The 17,674-nt window shown below is 31.9% G+C and overlaps 1 protein-coding gene across 1 annotated transcript; it reads right to left on the bottom strand.

The window, feature by feature from the left end:
* Positions 1-6,733: 6,733 nt before the first annotated feature.
* LOC105179113 (protein tipD) lies at positions 6,734-10,944 on the bottom strand. Its single transcript, XM_011102710.2, has 8 exons — positions 10,633-10,944; positions 9,007-10,202; positions 8,764-8,854; positions 8,495-8,652; positions 8,364-8,415; positions 7,848-7,927; positions 7,662-7,755; positions 6,734-7,569 (listed from the first exon to the last, which is right to left on the bottom strand). The coding sequence occupies exons 2-8, from the start codon at positions 10,174-10,176 to the stop codon at positions 7,022-7,024; spliced, it is 2,193 nt and encodes a 730-aa protein (XP_011101012.1). The 5' UTR covers positions 10,177-10,202; positions 10,633-10,944; the 3' UTR covers positions 6,734-7,021.
* Between the last annotated feature and the right edge of the window lie 6,730 nt (positions 10,945-17,674).

Genomic DNA, 17,674 nt, shown 5'->3' with positions numbered 1-17,674 from the left:
GATCAAACGGTTGCTCATAGATCGTATAATATTTTGATGTCAGTATACGATTATGGTGAAATCCGTTATAAGTTTCAAAAGAATAAGTGGACTCTGAAATTATTGCTGAAATCTCCTCATGTTTCGGTTTTTTTTTTTTTGGGTGAATAGCAATTTACTTCCTGTGATATAAAAAATTAGCACATTACCCCTCTAAAAGATATAGCAATTTACCCCCCTTTACTTTTTAGAATGAAGCAATTTACCTCCTTATGCAGAGTGGTAAATTGCTTCATTTAAAAATCATAGAGGGTAAATTGTTGTATTTTAAAAAATACATAAAAATAATCGTTATTTATTGTTTCATAACAAAGTAATTTGCTCATTTAGAATATCACAAGAGATTGCTTGTATTTTTCTCATTTTTTCCAAAGATGACAAACCAACGATTTAAGCAACACAGAATAAGTAGTATTGAGCAAATGTGGTCCACGCCATTGTCGGAAGCATTTTAACAACATTTTTATTATAATTTCAAAAAATATTTCAACAAAACCACTTGTTTTCACATATTTGAGTACCCATTCAGTTGCTCCCATCAATTACTAAAAGAAAGAGCAGCAGAATCCAAAATTATTGTTAAGACTTTAATTAACTATAAGTTTAAAGTTAAATACATGTGGGGAAAAATTATTTTTCGTTCCATATTTTGGGCTCAGTATATTTTTTATCTCATTTATTATAAAATTCTCATTAATAATCACATAAGTAAAATTATAAAAAAAATTCATTTTTAGTCCCCATTAATTATAAAAAAGGCTGAAGATTTTATGACGTAATTGATGTGTAATTGGATGAATCGTCTTACGGAGCAAGAACATGTACTATTGGCTGGTAATTTAATTTTGTATTGCAACTTTTATTTCATCATATATGGCAATTAACAAATCCACGCCAAAAATGCAAAAATTATGGAGTTAAATGCAATTTATTCCCTTATGATACTGTAAATGAGCTAATTATTCTTCTATGATAAAAAAAAATAGCAATTCATCCCCTGTATTTTTAAAAACAATTTACTTGTTGCATTTTAAAAAATTGTTTAATTTTAAGAAACACATAAAGATAAATTGCTATTCTTTTCTATACGAGAATAATTTGTTCATTTACATTATTATACGAGGATTGCTTCGTTTTTTAAAAATAATGTTATCTACATTCTACTTATTTAAGAATGAAAATTTCTTACGTAGCATGTAAAATAGTATAAGATTGGAAATGTATTATATATATATATAATCACACATGTAATTTGTAATTCACTAGTGGCCCAATTCATACATAAATTTATAATCTTTTGTCCAACTTACATCAATTCTCAGTCCAAATTAAACAACCCAGCCCTCAGAATTATGGCCTGACTTCAAACCTTTTGGGTCTCCTTTCTTTGCTCACAACATTTGAAAATAGTCCATACGTAATGCATCTGCTTTTTGCTTTTGTGAATGATTACATAATATTACATTTCAAATATTCATTTTCAGTATGTACAAATAAATATAAATCTCTATGAATAAGTATAATATCATATAATTAGATATTTATAGAAATATACATAAATAAATCTTTTATAAATTCTATATATATAATTACTTACCATCTAATTATTTTAGGTAACCCACAAGAAATGATATTTTTTTTTAAAAAAAATCGGTTTTACACTTACATCTCTTTTGAATGTTTACAATTGTACGCTTACTATATAGATTTTGAATGAAAAATAATGATATAAGTAAATATTTTAGTGAACTTCCATTATACCCAACTTCAGGGGAGTGTAATAATTGAATATATATATATATATACATATATTCTTAAAGAATAAGTAACAAAAAAGTCAATCAGATTGGACTTTTGTAAACCATTTCTGACAATTTTGATGTAATATAATATTTATGTTTTGAATATTCAAACTATGACTTGATTCTTCGTTGTTTTTACTTCTTGTGCTAATATTTAATTGACTGCACAATAAGGTCAACAGATCAAATAGATAAATCCAAGGGGTTGGGCTGCGCATTAATTGGCGGTCATGAAACCAATCTATGGATTGGTCTGAAACGTCTAAGTCGAGAACTTTGAAACAGGACATCTAGTATCCTGTAGAGATTTGCACTAATTACTGTAGCCGTGTTTCATCGGCAGAAGATGTAGATCTGCTATGCAGTTTTCGTGGTTTGGTCAGCAAGGGAGTCGACTGACTGAACTGACTCATGGGAATCGTCACATGGAAGCCTCCTAAGGTTTGGTCGGTATGATTGGGATTCCTAGCTCCGGTAGTAAGAGGTTAGTCCTCGAATTTGAAGAAACATGATAGTCATATGCACATAATGGTTGTAGCTTAGATTTGGCGACCAATGTCTGTGTCAAAACATATGGTCGTTATAAACCTTATCTAGTGCAGTCAGAATGTGTAGTGATTAGTGTACATTCTAAGAAAGAACCCATCCCCTGTCATTATCGTGACAATAGCATCTCTTCTACGCTCTAAGACACGTTTTTCTAAAAATCAATGGCCACAGTTACTGTATAAGTGGGATAGATTTCTTCATGATAATTTGATAGGGTAAACGGGTGGTGTCAAGTTATTTAGTACAGATGCATAGTTCAGGATGAGAACCGACGCCTAATTTCATGCCCTAGACTAAGGCCAGGAGACAATGGAAGGACCTTACTTGTATGAATAGGTTGCCTAAATGTTCATCTATATTCACATAGTCTCTAATGTAATGGACTGCTACTAGACGACCACCCATTGTAATATGCTATTTCTGGTTATGGGATAATTGAGAATAATAATGAAATTAAATTTAATTAATTGTGCTAGGAACATGTCCAAGTCTAATTGAGGGTGAACCTAAAGAGTTACACCCTACCACTATAATGGATAAAATTAATTCAAAAAGAGTCAGATTAATTTAATTAAATTAAATTAATTCTTGGAGAGAATAAATGATTGGATTATTTATTTACACCAGTCTATGGATGGATGACTAGAAACTTAATTAATTGGATTAATTAAAATTTTAAATTAGCCATTAAAATTAATTGCATTATTTTTTTTAGGTGTCTAATTTATGAATTGGATTCATAAATTGATGGAGAGATGAAAAGGCTTGGATCTCTTAATTAAATTAAGAGATTTTAATATTGGACTTATAATAAACTAGGTTTAATTAAAATCGGGCAAAATACCACTTTCGGTCCTACTAGATAGGGTTTTTCTGACTTGCAGTCCCACCCTTTACATGTTCAACACCTTTAGTCCCAAAATCCTATTTTTTTAACTGAAATGATCCTGTTCCGTTAACAACTAACACAAAAGGCACGACCCATTAGTCAACTGGCAGCTAGAGAAAAAAACAGAGGCAAAATATCACTTTTGGTCCCACTAGATAGGGCCCTTCTCACTTGCAGTCCCATGCTTTACGTGTTCAACACCTTTAGTCCAGGTACCTCATCTTTTCTTATTAGGTGTTGCAGCTGGATGAATATAATTTTCCACCAAGTTGCTGATTTTCCCTCCAATTCTCCATGCTTTCCTTCCATATTTAACAGCAGCAGACGAATTTCAGCAGCTGCCTTTAACTTTTAACGAAAATCCCCATCTGGTACTGAAATTGGAAAAAAAATCCACATACGGGACCAAATGTACGAATTATCCTTAGTATGGGACTAAAATTAGAATCGGGTCTACTTATGGGACAAAAAATGTAATTTACCCTTAAAATTTTACTATTACTTCTTGCTTGTTTTCCCTTTTCTTGCGCTTCCACCACGCTTTGCCAGGCCGATCCACTCCCTTCATTCTTCATGGATACAAAACGATTTGGTGAGAGATTGTACATCAAAGACGATGTCACATAAAATCAGTGAGATTAGAGATAGTTATTTCTCTCTTCTTGTTGACGAGTCCAGGGATAAATCTCTAAAGGAGCAAATAGTTGTAATTGTAAGGTTTGTGAATAAAAAGAGACAAGTTATTGAAAGATTCTTTGTGTTGCACTTGTTAGCAATACTTCAGCGCCTTCTTTAGAAACAGCTCTACACAGTGCTCGTTACAGTTTATCTATTTCTAAATTGAGAGGGTAAGGATATGATGGAGCCTCAAGTATGAGAGGTTAATTTTATGGTTTGAAGCACTACTTCAGAAAGAAAATCTATTTGCCTTTTACATATCTTCTTGTGATATTGTTCTATTGAAAACCGGCTTGAAACATATCTTTCTGTATGAGGCGAAATTATGAGTTTTCAAATTATCATGATCTTTTAAATCTTGTTGTTCACATGATTGAAACTAGAAAATACATGATTTTTCTATTGGTGTATCAACTTATTGAGATGGCGTTGGTATTACCCATGGCAACAACATCGATAGAAAGAGCTTTTTCAACAATGAATATCATCAAAACCAAATTAAGAAATAAGATAGGTGATGGATGCCTGAATAAGTTGATTTATTATAGTGAGTGGGATATATTTATTGATATCAATGAAGTGATTTTGCAACACTTTGAAAAGATACAAACTCATTGATTTCAACTCGGCCCTCACTGTCCGAGTAATAGTTATAAAATTAGTTATATTTATAATATGATTTAAATATTTGATAAATTTGTCGTAACTATTAAATTTTGTCAGGGCTAATTCAAGTTTCTGATTCGCCACTACACATACGTATGGAGCCAATTTTCTTCCTAATGAGTCTTCTCAGTTTTCTTTCTTTAATTTCATTTTTCATGCTATGAACTGAGTTTTACATTTGCTAAGGCTTAGGAAGCCTAATTGTGACAATGAATCGACATCCTTTATTTGTTTATGTCCATAAGATTTTGTACTTTTTGGCAATATAAGAGCTTTAACACGGCCTCTTGAATTATATAAATTTGTAGATAAACTGAGAAGGAATTCTGCAAAATAGATAGGGCAATTCATAGTATTATTGAATGATATGTGGAGATACATGGCATTATTCATCTGAGTCCATAGGTTTTTCATGGATAATAATGCATTGTTATCTTGAGAATTTGATGAAAGAGATCCACTGATCTTGTAATATAATAAGTTTGGTGTACTTGAGAAAGTGTATTAAATTATCTTAGAAAAACCTCAGCTTATCAAAATAAACAGTTTGCAGGACCAAAATGTGAAATTAAAATCTCTTCAATTAATTTGGTTGGCCTATATTCTTTAGCATCTTAATAACTGGTGATTTTTCTATTAATTTCTCCTAGTAGTACCCTTACTCAATTTTTGGTGGTCCAAATAATTAGGTAATTCTTGTGGAAACAATGTTTTCTATACTGATTTATAGCTACGCACTACACTTGTTAGAGCCTAATACACATTTTTGCAATCAAATAGTATCACAATTTCATCATGTGTAAAAATTGAAATTTATAATTTTATATTTTCTTGAGACTATTTATAGTAAGTGTAATTAGCCCACTTATTTATTATATATACACACCAATAATGACTCGACTACAAAAACAAAAAGGAAGAAAAAAAGCTTCATTGACCAAATATAATGCTAACATTTGTAGTACTTTTTGTGACTAGAATGATAAAACCAAATGTATCTTCCGTCAATTTTTCCAACTTTATAAGAAACTAAACAATTCAAATATTCAAATCAATTCTAAAATCACATTTACTATATAAGATGCTATTTACATTTATGTAAGACTAATAATTATGTACATACAATATACTTGATCTTTTGAACAGTTGTCAAATTTTATTTGTAACATTATATGTTTACAATTACCTTAATTACTTGTTGGTCTAATTTTTTCGGATTATTAACATGTCTGGAACGATTTTTTCCTATATCTTTTATTTTCTATAATTTTTTGAGAAAGACACAATTAGGAACGGTTTGTTATAATTAAGAATGATCTCATTAAATTTATACAAAAACAACATCGTCTTTTTCTATTTGGAATGGGTGTTTGGCAAGGTTATAAAATAGGTACAGTTGTTTAGTAAATGATCGTGAACGAAAACGACATCGTTTGTGCATTAGGAACGGGCTTGGGAACTGTTTATTTAAAAATGTATAAATCTATTTATTTATTCAAATTTATTAAATATATTAATAATTTATAAAAAATTATAAAATTCAAAACTTAGGAATGAGTTTAGTGATAAAGAAAATATTACAAATTTTATAAAAACCCGTTACAAAGACTGCCCTAAAACAAAATTTCTAAACTGGATCAACCGTTCCAAATAGAATTAGTAATCAGTATCTAATATGTGTTCCAAATTATATAAACCGTTCCTAATTCTATTACTAAAACAGTTGTACAAATGTGTTCTAAATTCAATAACCCGTACAATTACAGTCCCAAGTTCGAACGGTTTCTCGTAAACCATTCCTAACGCCAACTGCAGGGACGGATTTTCATCCGTTCAAAAGTCCGCTCCAAATAAGTTCTGTGTTCTTGTAACCGTTCCAAAGTAAAAGAAAAACCATTCTAAAACCGACCCCAAATTCCGTCTTTTTTTGTAGTTCAATTTAAGAAAAAATTAACATAGTGTAGATCCTCTCATACAAAAATAGCAAAGTAACCGTGAACGAGCACCAAAACTGATGGTATACACGTAAGGAGGGGCGATAAGCACATGAATGCCCATGTAATTCTAAAAAGTGAAAAACAACAACTTTTCTGTGCAACAAATCAAAGAATTTATAGAGCTGAATGGGACACCAATATCCATTTATGGGTGAACAAAAAAAGGAAATCCAACCATTTGGTGGAATTGTGGCCAGATGATGATGTATACAAACTTACTAGATATATTTGCCTCTTAGCATTATATAAATCTAATCAATTATACTACAATTTGACCTATAAACGACACCACATTTATACAAAAAAAGAAAACATGTTTATCAACCTTTCCATGCAAATTTCAGGCGTCCGTGTGTTAACCGTAACCAAACTGCAACAGGAAGGATATGCAAAATCTCGTCTCAGAATCGAATAGGCAATCCGTAATTCAGAAATGTCCTAATGCATCCATCCCATCCTGCAGTTACGATTACGAGACCCCACAAATGCGGAGAGTTCAACGCACTCAGCCAAGCATTCTTTAGGAACTTGAACTCGGATTTGCCTACTGAAGTTTTAGCTGCCATTGGATTCGATTTTGGCAGTTTCTCTTCCGGCCATGTTGCAGATCCTTTGGATAGAGCATCCAAGAAAAATCCAAAGCTCATAGTGAAACAATCAGGGAAAGAAGCAGGCAACTTTTGGAGCAATTTCTCGTCAAAATGTCCGTTTCCTAATATACTTCCTGGCAGTGCACCTAGTTTATTCTTCAGGCCACACCAGGGAATAGCAATGGAAGCATTGCGTGACAAGAAACTCTCACACGACCAAACATTCTTCGGTCGTGACGATTTCTGGTCATGGGATGTGTAGTTCCAGACACGGACATTCGAGTCCTCACTGACTGAAACGATATGTTCCCCATCTGAAGTGAAAGACGCTGGGACTTGGCTTCCTGAACTTCGATTTCCTGAACAAGGCAAAAGTAGTCTTGAGAAGGAAGGCGGAGAGAAAGCAGGAAAATAGTGAAAAAAAGACATCAAGTTGGGAAGAAATGACCACCTTTTAGTTTACAGATAATATTGGTCCTACAAAGTATTCGAACTTGTGAGTCAGCGGAGGTGACCATTACTTTGCTCACATCGCTTGGACAATACTGAAAAGGTAAAAGAATCACATATGGCATGTGTAAGTGAGTAGGATGATGCGAATAAACAAATGTAAGCTGGAAATGTCCTCAAAGATGACCTGAAATCCAGTTATCCTCTTTCCGGGTAGCTTTTTCTTCCCCTTGAGGCATATTTGAGCACCCAATTGCAGGCGATTATCTAATGAAAAAGGGTTAGATACACAATATTCATCAGAAGACGCTTGGGCAAGCACTGGGAATGACAAAATCAAACATTGATACATCGTGGAATTAATGCTTATGCACTTCCCTTTCGCTCAGACTCAGGATTAAGCTTAATCACAGAACTTTAGGAGTAATAGGAGTAAAACATCCCATTGCATGCCAAAGTGCATGCAGAATAGGCACAGAGAAAACGAGGGTCGTCACCGTAGCCAAGACGGAATAGTTTAACGCAAATACATGTATTCAATATTGTCAAAGGAAGTGATCTTACAAGTGTCTTTACTAAGCAGAACCAGCAGTGCTTAAAATACATGTGATTATGAACATAGTTATTGGTATTCTGAAAGTTTAAGAAGCATTTGAACATAATAACAGAAAGCTAATATCATTTTGCTGAGGGCATGGAGTACCTATGACATCATAAAAGCGGCAGTTGCCATCAATAGAGCCAACAACACCTCCCTGCATACATAAGAAACAACATGTTCAACAAAAACCAAAAAAAGCTTAAAACTTTCCACAAAATTATATACGCACAGACCTTGCCATCTGGAGAATAAGACACAGCAGTCACTATTTCTCTAATATCAGTCCAATCAATTACTCGACCACCTTGAACTTCCCAAATGCGTAGCTTCCCGTCTATTGAACCACTGATGAAATGATTATCATCCACAGGATTGAACTCGATACAAGTTACTGCATGAGGAATAACATCAGAAAATAAACACCTGTACTAATCCATTGATGTGAGGAGAGCAGATCTCATATGTATCATTGGTGTAAACAAATCCTTTGTCAAAGGCTTACCATAATTGTTATGTGAGTAAACTCTTAGGCAATTATCATGTCCCACTCTCCACAAGCGAGCTGTTTTATCAACCGAAGATGACAGCAAATGCTGCAATATTAACAACCCAGTCACCTCACAGCAGCCACATTGAACATTAAAACCAAGCCAGGATAAGCATTTAGAAGAAGAAGAAGAAGAAGAAGAAGAGGAAGAAGAAGAAAACCAATGCATCAATAAGGATTTACTTGAAAGCTACTAACCCCATTCTTGGACCATGAGAGAGCCAACACCTCGCCCATATGTCCATGGAACTCATGAAGAGGTTTCTCCGACAATTGAAAGACCTTCGGAGGAAGAACGACGCAGGCTGAGTCAGATGATCTCCTCATGCCTTTCTCCTGACTGGTTTTGTCCTTGGCAACATCCAGAGGAGCTAACTTGGAAGAATGATTTAGGGAGAAATATAAACAGGAAGGATCAATATCCTGACCATTAAATTTGTTTACAATGTCCTCTTCGAGGACCTTCCAGATACGCACAACACCATCTACCCCAGCACTAGCCAGGTATTTACCATCAGGACTGAACTTCATTGTCAAGATAGAACCCTCATGTGCAGGAAATTCTTGCCCAGTGTAAAGAGATGATAATTCTTTAGAGCGCTTTTTAGTTACATGGACACGAACTCTTTGAGTAGCAGACCCTGTCTTAGGATTGATCTCGTTAGTTTTATCAAGAAGTGCCTTTGTCCTATCTGCTATATGAGTCACAGCACTAAATCTCTGGAGCCAACTGCTTTTTACTTTCTTCTTTGAATCAACCATGTTGAACCCCTTCGGGTCTTTCCGCAACAACTGCCGAACCAACGCTGATGAGCCAAGTGTTCTCTGAAACTCATCAAGTGATATCATCCTATCCGAACCCACTTCACGCAATGTGGTAAGAGTGCCATCTTCAGCCACTTCATCCATGATAAACTCAGTTCCATTGTCCAAGTTCTTGATTTTCCATGCCAATTTCTCCTCTGCAGCACCATCTTCCATTAAATCTACGGTCTCATGCGACAGAAAAGATGGCAAAGAACGACTAGAGAAAAATTTTGGTTCAGAATCCAAGTTTGCCAGCACAGCCTCCTCATCATCCTTCAGTCTGTCAATGCCCCTTTTCATGTCTTCATGACATAAATCCTCCTCCTTATCTCTATCAGTTTTGTGACAATCCGAACACAAACCCATCCATTTCAAAAACTTATTTCGCCTCTCATCAACACCTTCTGGTTTCTTCGTCCAAAACTCATATCCCAGAGCACCATCACCAAGCCCAGGACTCAGAAAACCTTCTGAGCAATCAGAATCCAAATCGGATACAGAAGAAATGTCCTCACGGGTGTCAAAGAATTGATCTTCTTCTGTTTCACTATAAGCATCCATTGCCTTCAAATTCAACCCATACAAACCTACATCCCAAAACAACAAATTCAAAACAGAAAACAAATGTTTATCCTAGAATTTCACATTCTACCTAACATCTCTTTCACCAAAACTGAGTCTTTCAACCTCAAACTGAATTGTAAATCTCAAGCACAGATACCACAAGAGTTACTTAAATTATAAAACACCGCATGATTCATATGGTTAAGTCTGAGGTCCAAAAAAAAACTTATTGCAGATCAATATCCAGAGAATAAATCTTCCGACAGGCAAGATAAAGTGATCGAACTCAGTAAGACAACAAAATTCACTAACCCACAAATATATCTGCAAATCAAGACAACAGACTCCCCAGAATTAAAAATGAAACGGATTTTTGTCGAGAAAAAAGTCATAAACCTAAATTTAAAACCAAAATTCAACTATTTTCAGTAAACCAAATGATAATTCTCTTACCTGGGCTTTCACAAAACACAAGTCAGAGCCCAGAAATCGATCATCAAACCGCAGATTCCCACTTCTTCAGTCGAATCAATCACTCAATACTAGCAATAGAAAAACTGTAGACTAGACCAAAATCAAGTCAACAAATCATCAAAAAATGAAATAAATAACATCCGAAAGATGCCCACAGCGGAACGAAACGAGATTTCGAGGAAAAGGAAAAGGTAATAAGGTGCAAAAGATGGTTAATGGTGGTGTCTCTCTGTGAGTGTCTCTTCCCTTTTCTTTTTCCGTTTCTTTTTCTATTATTCTTTCCTTCGGCTTGTTTTCGTTTACCAGAGCAACCAACTGTGATAGAAAAAGGTGTTGCCGTATTTGACGGTTTTGCCCCTGCTTTGACTCACCCGTTCAACTAACCAGCATTTGTATGACTTTTCATTTCATTTTATTTTATTTTATATATTTATTTTTTACCAGGGGTTTAAGATTAATACTCATATTAATTCTCGAAGTATTCTCGATGCGTGTGGATAATTAAAATATTTATGATACTTTTTTAATCAATAATTTGCTTATTTTATATAAAAAAAGATAAGTATATTTAAAATATTTATGATACTTTTTTAATCAACAATTTGCTTATTTTATATAAAAAAATAGGTATATTTAAGGGTAGTTTAGTCAAAATATGTATTACCAATCAGAGTTGATTATTTTAAGATGGGCAACGTCCTTCCTTAAAATTTGATTTAGCTATACTTAAACATCTTCTAGTTTAAAATATTACATTTAATACCCCTAATATTTATTTTCATCCAACAAATATATTTATCTATTAGTAAATTTTATAGAATTTATCGATATTAGCAAAAGAGTTCAAAAAAACTATGATATTTATTTCCTCAATTGACTTATTACAGACATACTGCAGGTTAAATAAATTCATTCTGATCAAATTATTCTTATACATCTCCACACGCTGTTGCGTGAGCAGGTTCATTTTTACCTTTATAAGGGTAGTGTACAGAGTTAATAAATTTATTTCGAGATAAAAAAATAAATTATTTGACCGACAATAAATTTATACATAGTCCATCAGAAGTAAATTTAAATTTTCATACAAATTTTTTTACTATTATCGAAAAAAATTTATAAATTTATTATTAATTAATAGATCTATTTATAGAACAAATAAAAATGATATTAGATTTAATTTCACAAACTATAAATATTATTTGTAGTTCCACCGAATGAAAGACAGTATGAGTAGCCCATACATCAATCATTTATTATATTGCCTCATTAACAAATTGTTCTTCTCATATTTAATTGAATTGATAAGCCAATGCGCGTGTGTAATTTTTAATATTTGTAAGATTATGATTATTTATTCTTCTTAATGAAATATATTTTCTTATTAAACTCTGTCGTTTTGAGCATTTAAAAAAAGATCAAAAAGGATAATACGAAAACGAAAATAAAATCGAGAAAAGAAGTAGAAATACATAGAGATAATGCAGAATTATTAGAAGAAATATGACAATTTTTTTATGATTAATTATTATGGTGCAAAGGTAAGAAATTGGCGAATATTAGTTAATAATAATTGCACGACAGCTATTAGTCGTTACCTTTGCGAATAAGGCCGAAAACATCGGTTACAATTAATAAAAAAATTATGACAAATATTCTGAGCATAATTAAAATTACGATAAATTTTGATCAATCGTGGTCAAAATTTAAATTTTCGTATTAAATTTTATTTGATTATGGTAGATTTTTTGGAATTTTTAATATAAATTCATTTATAGTGTATGAAATAATCAACATTTTTATTAAAGTGAATGGGATTGAGAAGAAAATGTAATTACAAAATAATCCCTCTATGAAAAAAAAATAGCAATTTATCTTCTTATATTTTTAAATGAAGCAATTTACCTCCTTGAATAAGGATGTAAATTACTTAATTTTAAAAATATAAGAAGATAAATCGCTATAAATTGCTTCATTCTATAAAAATATAGGGAGGTAAATTATTGCATTTTTAAAAATATAGGAATATAAATTATTATATTTTTTTATAAGACGATAATTTGCTTATTTACGATGTAAGGAAGTAAATTGCATTTTTTTTCTATATTTTTTATTTTATTTATTTTGGCCAGCATTAAAAAAAAAGAACTGTGAGTATTACAAGGGAAAAAGTAAAAGGAAAAGAAGAAAAAAAGGACAGTTGTTGTCCCTTTGAAGGAAAGATGAAAGACATAAAAAGAGGAGGGGTCCACTGTAGCACTAATTTCCAACTATATAACATAAAGCATGCCAGCGTTAAAATGTACTCTGCTCCCAAATAAATAAATAATTATTATAACAATAATGAAATAAAATAAATTGACATCTTTTCGTAATTTAAATATTTTGGGCAAATTTTGTTCATAGTGTGTGAGTGCAGTAAGTATTTGACTGTCGATGAGGCTCAAAGTAGAGGGTAAAATTGATCCCGTAATTATAAGATTATGAGTTCAGTTTTATTCTAATTTTAATCGTGCATTTATAGGTGTTCGACAATTTGATTTTTTTAAGGAGTGAAACTTGTGATGTTAATCCATTTTTTATGTTTAAATTTAGCGATTTGAGGACATATTTTGTTGAAAATTAAAAATTGGCCCAAAAAAATTACATATGCAAGTCATGTATGTTCTCAAATTGAAGCCGACACGTGATTTGCACGTGTCAATTTTCGATAAATTTAGAACTTTCCGAAAAAATGGTATCTGCAAATAACGGAATTTACAAAAAGTTAAGAATCAAACCACAAGTTTCATTTTTTAAAGAACCCCAAATGATAGACACATATAATTATACGATCAAAATTGTAATAAAACCTTATGAGTTCAAATCCACCCATGTAAGCGTGTTGATTTATTGTAACAGTAATATTGTGTTAAACAAAAATATCAATACATTCATTATGTGTAAAATGTGAAATGGTACATATATCTTACAATACTATACTATATAATATATATATACTCATTTTTACTCATAAAGGGCGATTACTTACACCGCAACACCAATTTTTTAAATTTTTTAAAAATATCACTTATGTATATTTCAACCACATCTACTTAAATTCATCTTCTCATCTATAAATCTATACTAATATAAAAAAAATAAAGATCTCTTTTCACTTACAAACAACAGTTTGTGACACCGCGTCATCAATTTTTTTTTTTTTTTGCGTCGATAATGTATTTAAGTTAATTTTATTTATTTATCTATTTATATATTTATTGAAATGTGATATGTTGATTTATATATTTATTGAAATGTGATATGTTGATTTATATATTTTAGTATTATGTATAACATATTTTAAAATTAAAAAATTATTTATCATATAGACGCAAAAACAATTTGCCATTACGGCTACAGTATGTATAAGATTTTCTTGATAAGATGATGATAATTTTCTTTTCTTTAAAAACTTTGACTTGATATTTAGGACTCTATCACTCTCCCAAATTTGCTATCTATCACTCTCCTAAATTTACAACATAATAACTTTTTTTCTATAGGAAATTACATCGAAATTTCGTCATATTAGGTTCAATAATTATATAAACATCTCATATCTTTTAGAAAATTATAATTCCATCCCTGAAGTTGTAATTGTAACTTATCTCTACACTTCCTTAAGGATAAAATTTTGCACAAATGCTGTAAATTACTTGGACAACCCCTCAGGGTACTTATAATATTGCATAATTAGACATATAACCTCACTGTCTCAGACGATTTACTTATAATATTGTAAAAGATAAGGAGCAGTTGTGTAATTAAATCTAATTTTGTGGACTTTCTATGTAATTTATCCCCTTTTATATTATTTATATTTTTGGAATTAATGTTTGCTTGACTGCGGTTAGGATGATTCAAATTCTTGAAACGTGAACAATTGAAAGGTCATGTCTATTGAGGAGGTTTCATAACCCTCTGCTACAATATGTTAGGAAATTTTTTGGCAGATTGTGAGATTACAAAAGAAACGTAATATAAAATATAAATTTACGTCCTTCAAAAAAGTAATTTACCCTCATTTGATATTGAAAATGAGCATATTAGCCCCTTATAAAAAAAAAAATATAGCAATTTATCCCCCAATATTTTTTAAAATGAAGCAATTTATCCCCTTATACAGGGGGGTAAATGGATTCATTTTAAAAAATATAGGGAGGTAAATTATTATATTTTAAAAAATACAGGTATGTAAATGGTTATTTATTTTTTCATAAGGGAGTAATTTGCTCATTTGTGATATCACAAAGGGGTTAGTTGCATTTTTCCCTTTAAGTTTGTTATGAATGTAAAGTTAGGATAGACTCTAAATTCTAACATAATTCATTAAAAAGAAAAAGAAAAAGAATTATTTTCTACATTGTAAATGACCCGACTTCAACATTATGGTAAATCAATACTATCCGTTATAGTCAAATAAAATTGATTGAAAAAATAAAAAATAAATTTTTTTTCACCACTATTAATTAACATTTGTTATGATTTTTAGCAATGAATATTGTTTTGACCTTATTTGTAGAAACAACAGCTAATAGCCATTGTTCAGTCATAATTAATTAGTATGTGTTGTAGTTTTTTATTTTTAGCCATAATAATTAATTATTACTAAAAGTGATATTTCTTCTGGTGATTGCTTGGAAACTATTAATTGTGATTTCATGTGTTAGATAGACATTCTCAAAACATTGATATTTGCGTTCCATTATAGAAGTGAACAATTACTTACCAGTTGGAATTTATGATATGTTTATCAGCATTCTAAAATGGGAAAATGATTTGTTCTTTACTTTGAGTTTCTCTGTTATTAATTTAAATTCTTTAAGTTTAAGTATTTTAATTTTAATCCTGTAACTTTCAGAAATGTGTAATGTTAGTCATCTGATTTAATTTCGGACAATTTTATTTCTACACAGTTTTTTAAAGAGCAAATTTAGTCCATCTCCATTCGTTTTACATCTCAAAACTAATGCTCACATAAAATGTATGAATTTATGGAGATTTAACTTTATCTCGAAAGCATGTTGGCTCTTTCAAGAGTATTAAGATGGATATTGAGCTTTATCATCAAAAAGGCAAAAAAGTCCTAAATTAGGTTAAAGGATCGAATCTACACAAAATTGATAGATAAAAGATCAAATCTAATATTATTAAAATTAAAGGACCAAAAGAAATTCAGGTTAAAGTTATAGGACAAAATTTTTCTTTTTTCCCCCTAAATAAAACATTTGTGTCGAATAAGTAAGAAAATTGGTGAATAAGCGTGTTCATGCATGTTCTCACTTTGAAAGAGTAATATTATTTACTACATCAAATAAAATAAACGCGAAAGTTTAAACATTGACTGCAACTTATCAATATTTGACTTGTCATAGTTTAGTTTGGACGCCCAAAATAATTGTCATGTTTTTTAGGGACTATATTTATTTTCAATTATATCAATCTTGTTCTTCAACCAGATTCCGCCAATCATTTTTAATTAAAATTGGTTAGAAGTTAGTGTTGGAAAATAAAGGACTGTGACGTGGAAAATCATTGTTTTGAAAGTGAAATTTTGGTACTACCGTGGTGCATATAGTATAAATCGTTCGCTCTCCAAGATTAACACAACTATGACTTTCTTACATGCGCACTCGTGGTAGAGAGCTTGGAACAACAAACAAAATAACACTCAGAAGATGAAGGAAAGAAAGCAGAGTAGATAGAAGAGGCTCTCGGATTTTGTGTGTTTCAAATGTATAGGGACTGAGGCTATTTATAAATAAGCAACTCGGTTGCTTGAGGACTTTGGACTCTACATCAGCCACAAAAAATGGACTCCTTATTTACAAACGGATTTCTCATTTAACAAAAGCCAAAAATTCGGCTAATGAGGAGACTTGATCACCTAAGAGTCTAAAAACGTGAGAAATGAAGGATTTCAATATAATTTTCTCAAAAAATATATATAACCGCGCGTGCCCAGCCCGGACCGGGACGGGACAGGCGGGCGTGTGCGTGTGGTGATTCTTCTAAATTCCACCTACTAAAATCCACCTACCTACACTTCTCATTCAAAGGTAGCAAGATGGTTTAATATATAGAAGAAAAGTTGTTTATAATATTTATGTGGGACAAGAAAATGTGCATTAATCATTTCTAACAATCCCCACAATCTAGTATGAATTCCTTAGTGTTTGTTGTTCTGCGATAAAGTTTCAAGTGCTATTAATGGCCTTGTGCTTATACCTTGAATTCTAATGAGTGCTCTAGAAAAAACTTTCATTTATTTTATAGAAGGTGGCCCACATCCACACTCATTCAAATAGCTTCATCAAGTCTATATACCACGCAACAATTGAGCTATGAGGATATCTTCCTGAATAAAGTCAGGGATATTCATCAAGTTCTTATTAGGATCACCCAAACACAGGGTTGTGGATTTATATGGTCATTACCATATTCCATCAATCAAGGGCTTTTAGCCCCATTGCTCTAAAAAACTCAAAGATAATTCTCTTGATAAGTCCTTTCGTGAGAGGATCTGCCAAGTTCCTCTCGACCTCACATAATCCAAGGAAATTATCCCATTATTTAGGAGTTCTTTACTGCTTCATGTCTGATACTAATATGTCTCCTTTTGCCATTATGAGCATAGTTCTTGGCAATTCCAATAGCAACTTGGGAGTCATAGTGCAGAGACACTAACACAGTTGACTCCCACGAGGGCACATCTCCCAATAAATTTCTCAGCCACTATACTTCTTGACCTGTTAATTCAAGAGTTATAAATTCAGATTCCATAGTAGAGCGAGCTATACAAGTTTGTTTTGCAGATTTCTAGGAAATACCTCTCCCACCCAAAGTAAAAACAAATCCACTAGGCAAATTATCCCCATGTGGAAAAAAATAGTAATTTACCTCATTGTCTAAGGAGGTAAACTGCTTCATTTTAAAAATACAGGAGGGAGAGGGGTAAATTTCTACATTTTTAAAAATA

The sequence above is a fragment of the Sesamum indicum genome, unplaced genomic scaffold (assembly GCF_000512975.1).
Source record: "Sesamum indicum cultivar Zhongzhi No. 13 unplaced genomic scaffold, S_indicum_v1.0 scaffold00124, whole genome shotgun sequence".
Taxonomy (NCBI): Eukaryota; Viridiplantae; Streptophyta; class Magnoliopsida; order Lamiales; family Pedaliaceae; genus Sesamum; species Sesamum indicum.
This window is presented reverse-complemented; position numbering and strand designations above follow the sequence as displayed.

Excerpts from the sequence above, each read along its gene's own strand:
- LOC105179113 (XM_011102710.2), bottom strand. The coding sequence starts at position 10,176 with ATGGATGCTTATAGTGAAACAGAAGAAGATCAATTCTTTGACACCCGT. Across the intron at positions 8,653-8,763 it reads TTACTCACATAACAATTATG|TAACTTGTATCGAGTTCAAT; the intron begins GTAAGCCTTTGA and ends TTCCTCATGCAG. Across the intron at positions 7,756-7,847 it reads AGAGGATAACTGGATTTCAG|TATTGTCCAAGCGATGTGAG; the intron begins GTCATCTTTGAG and ends TTACCTTTTCAG.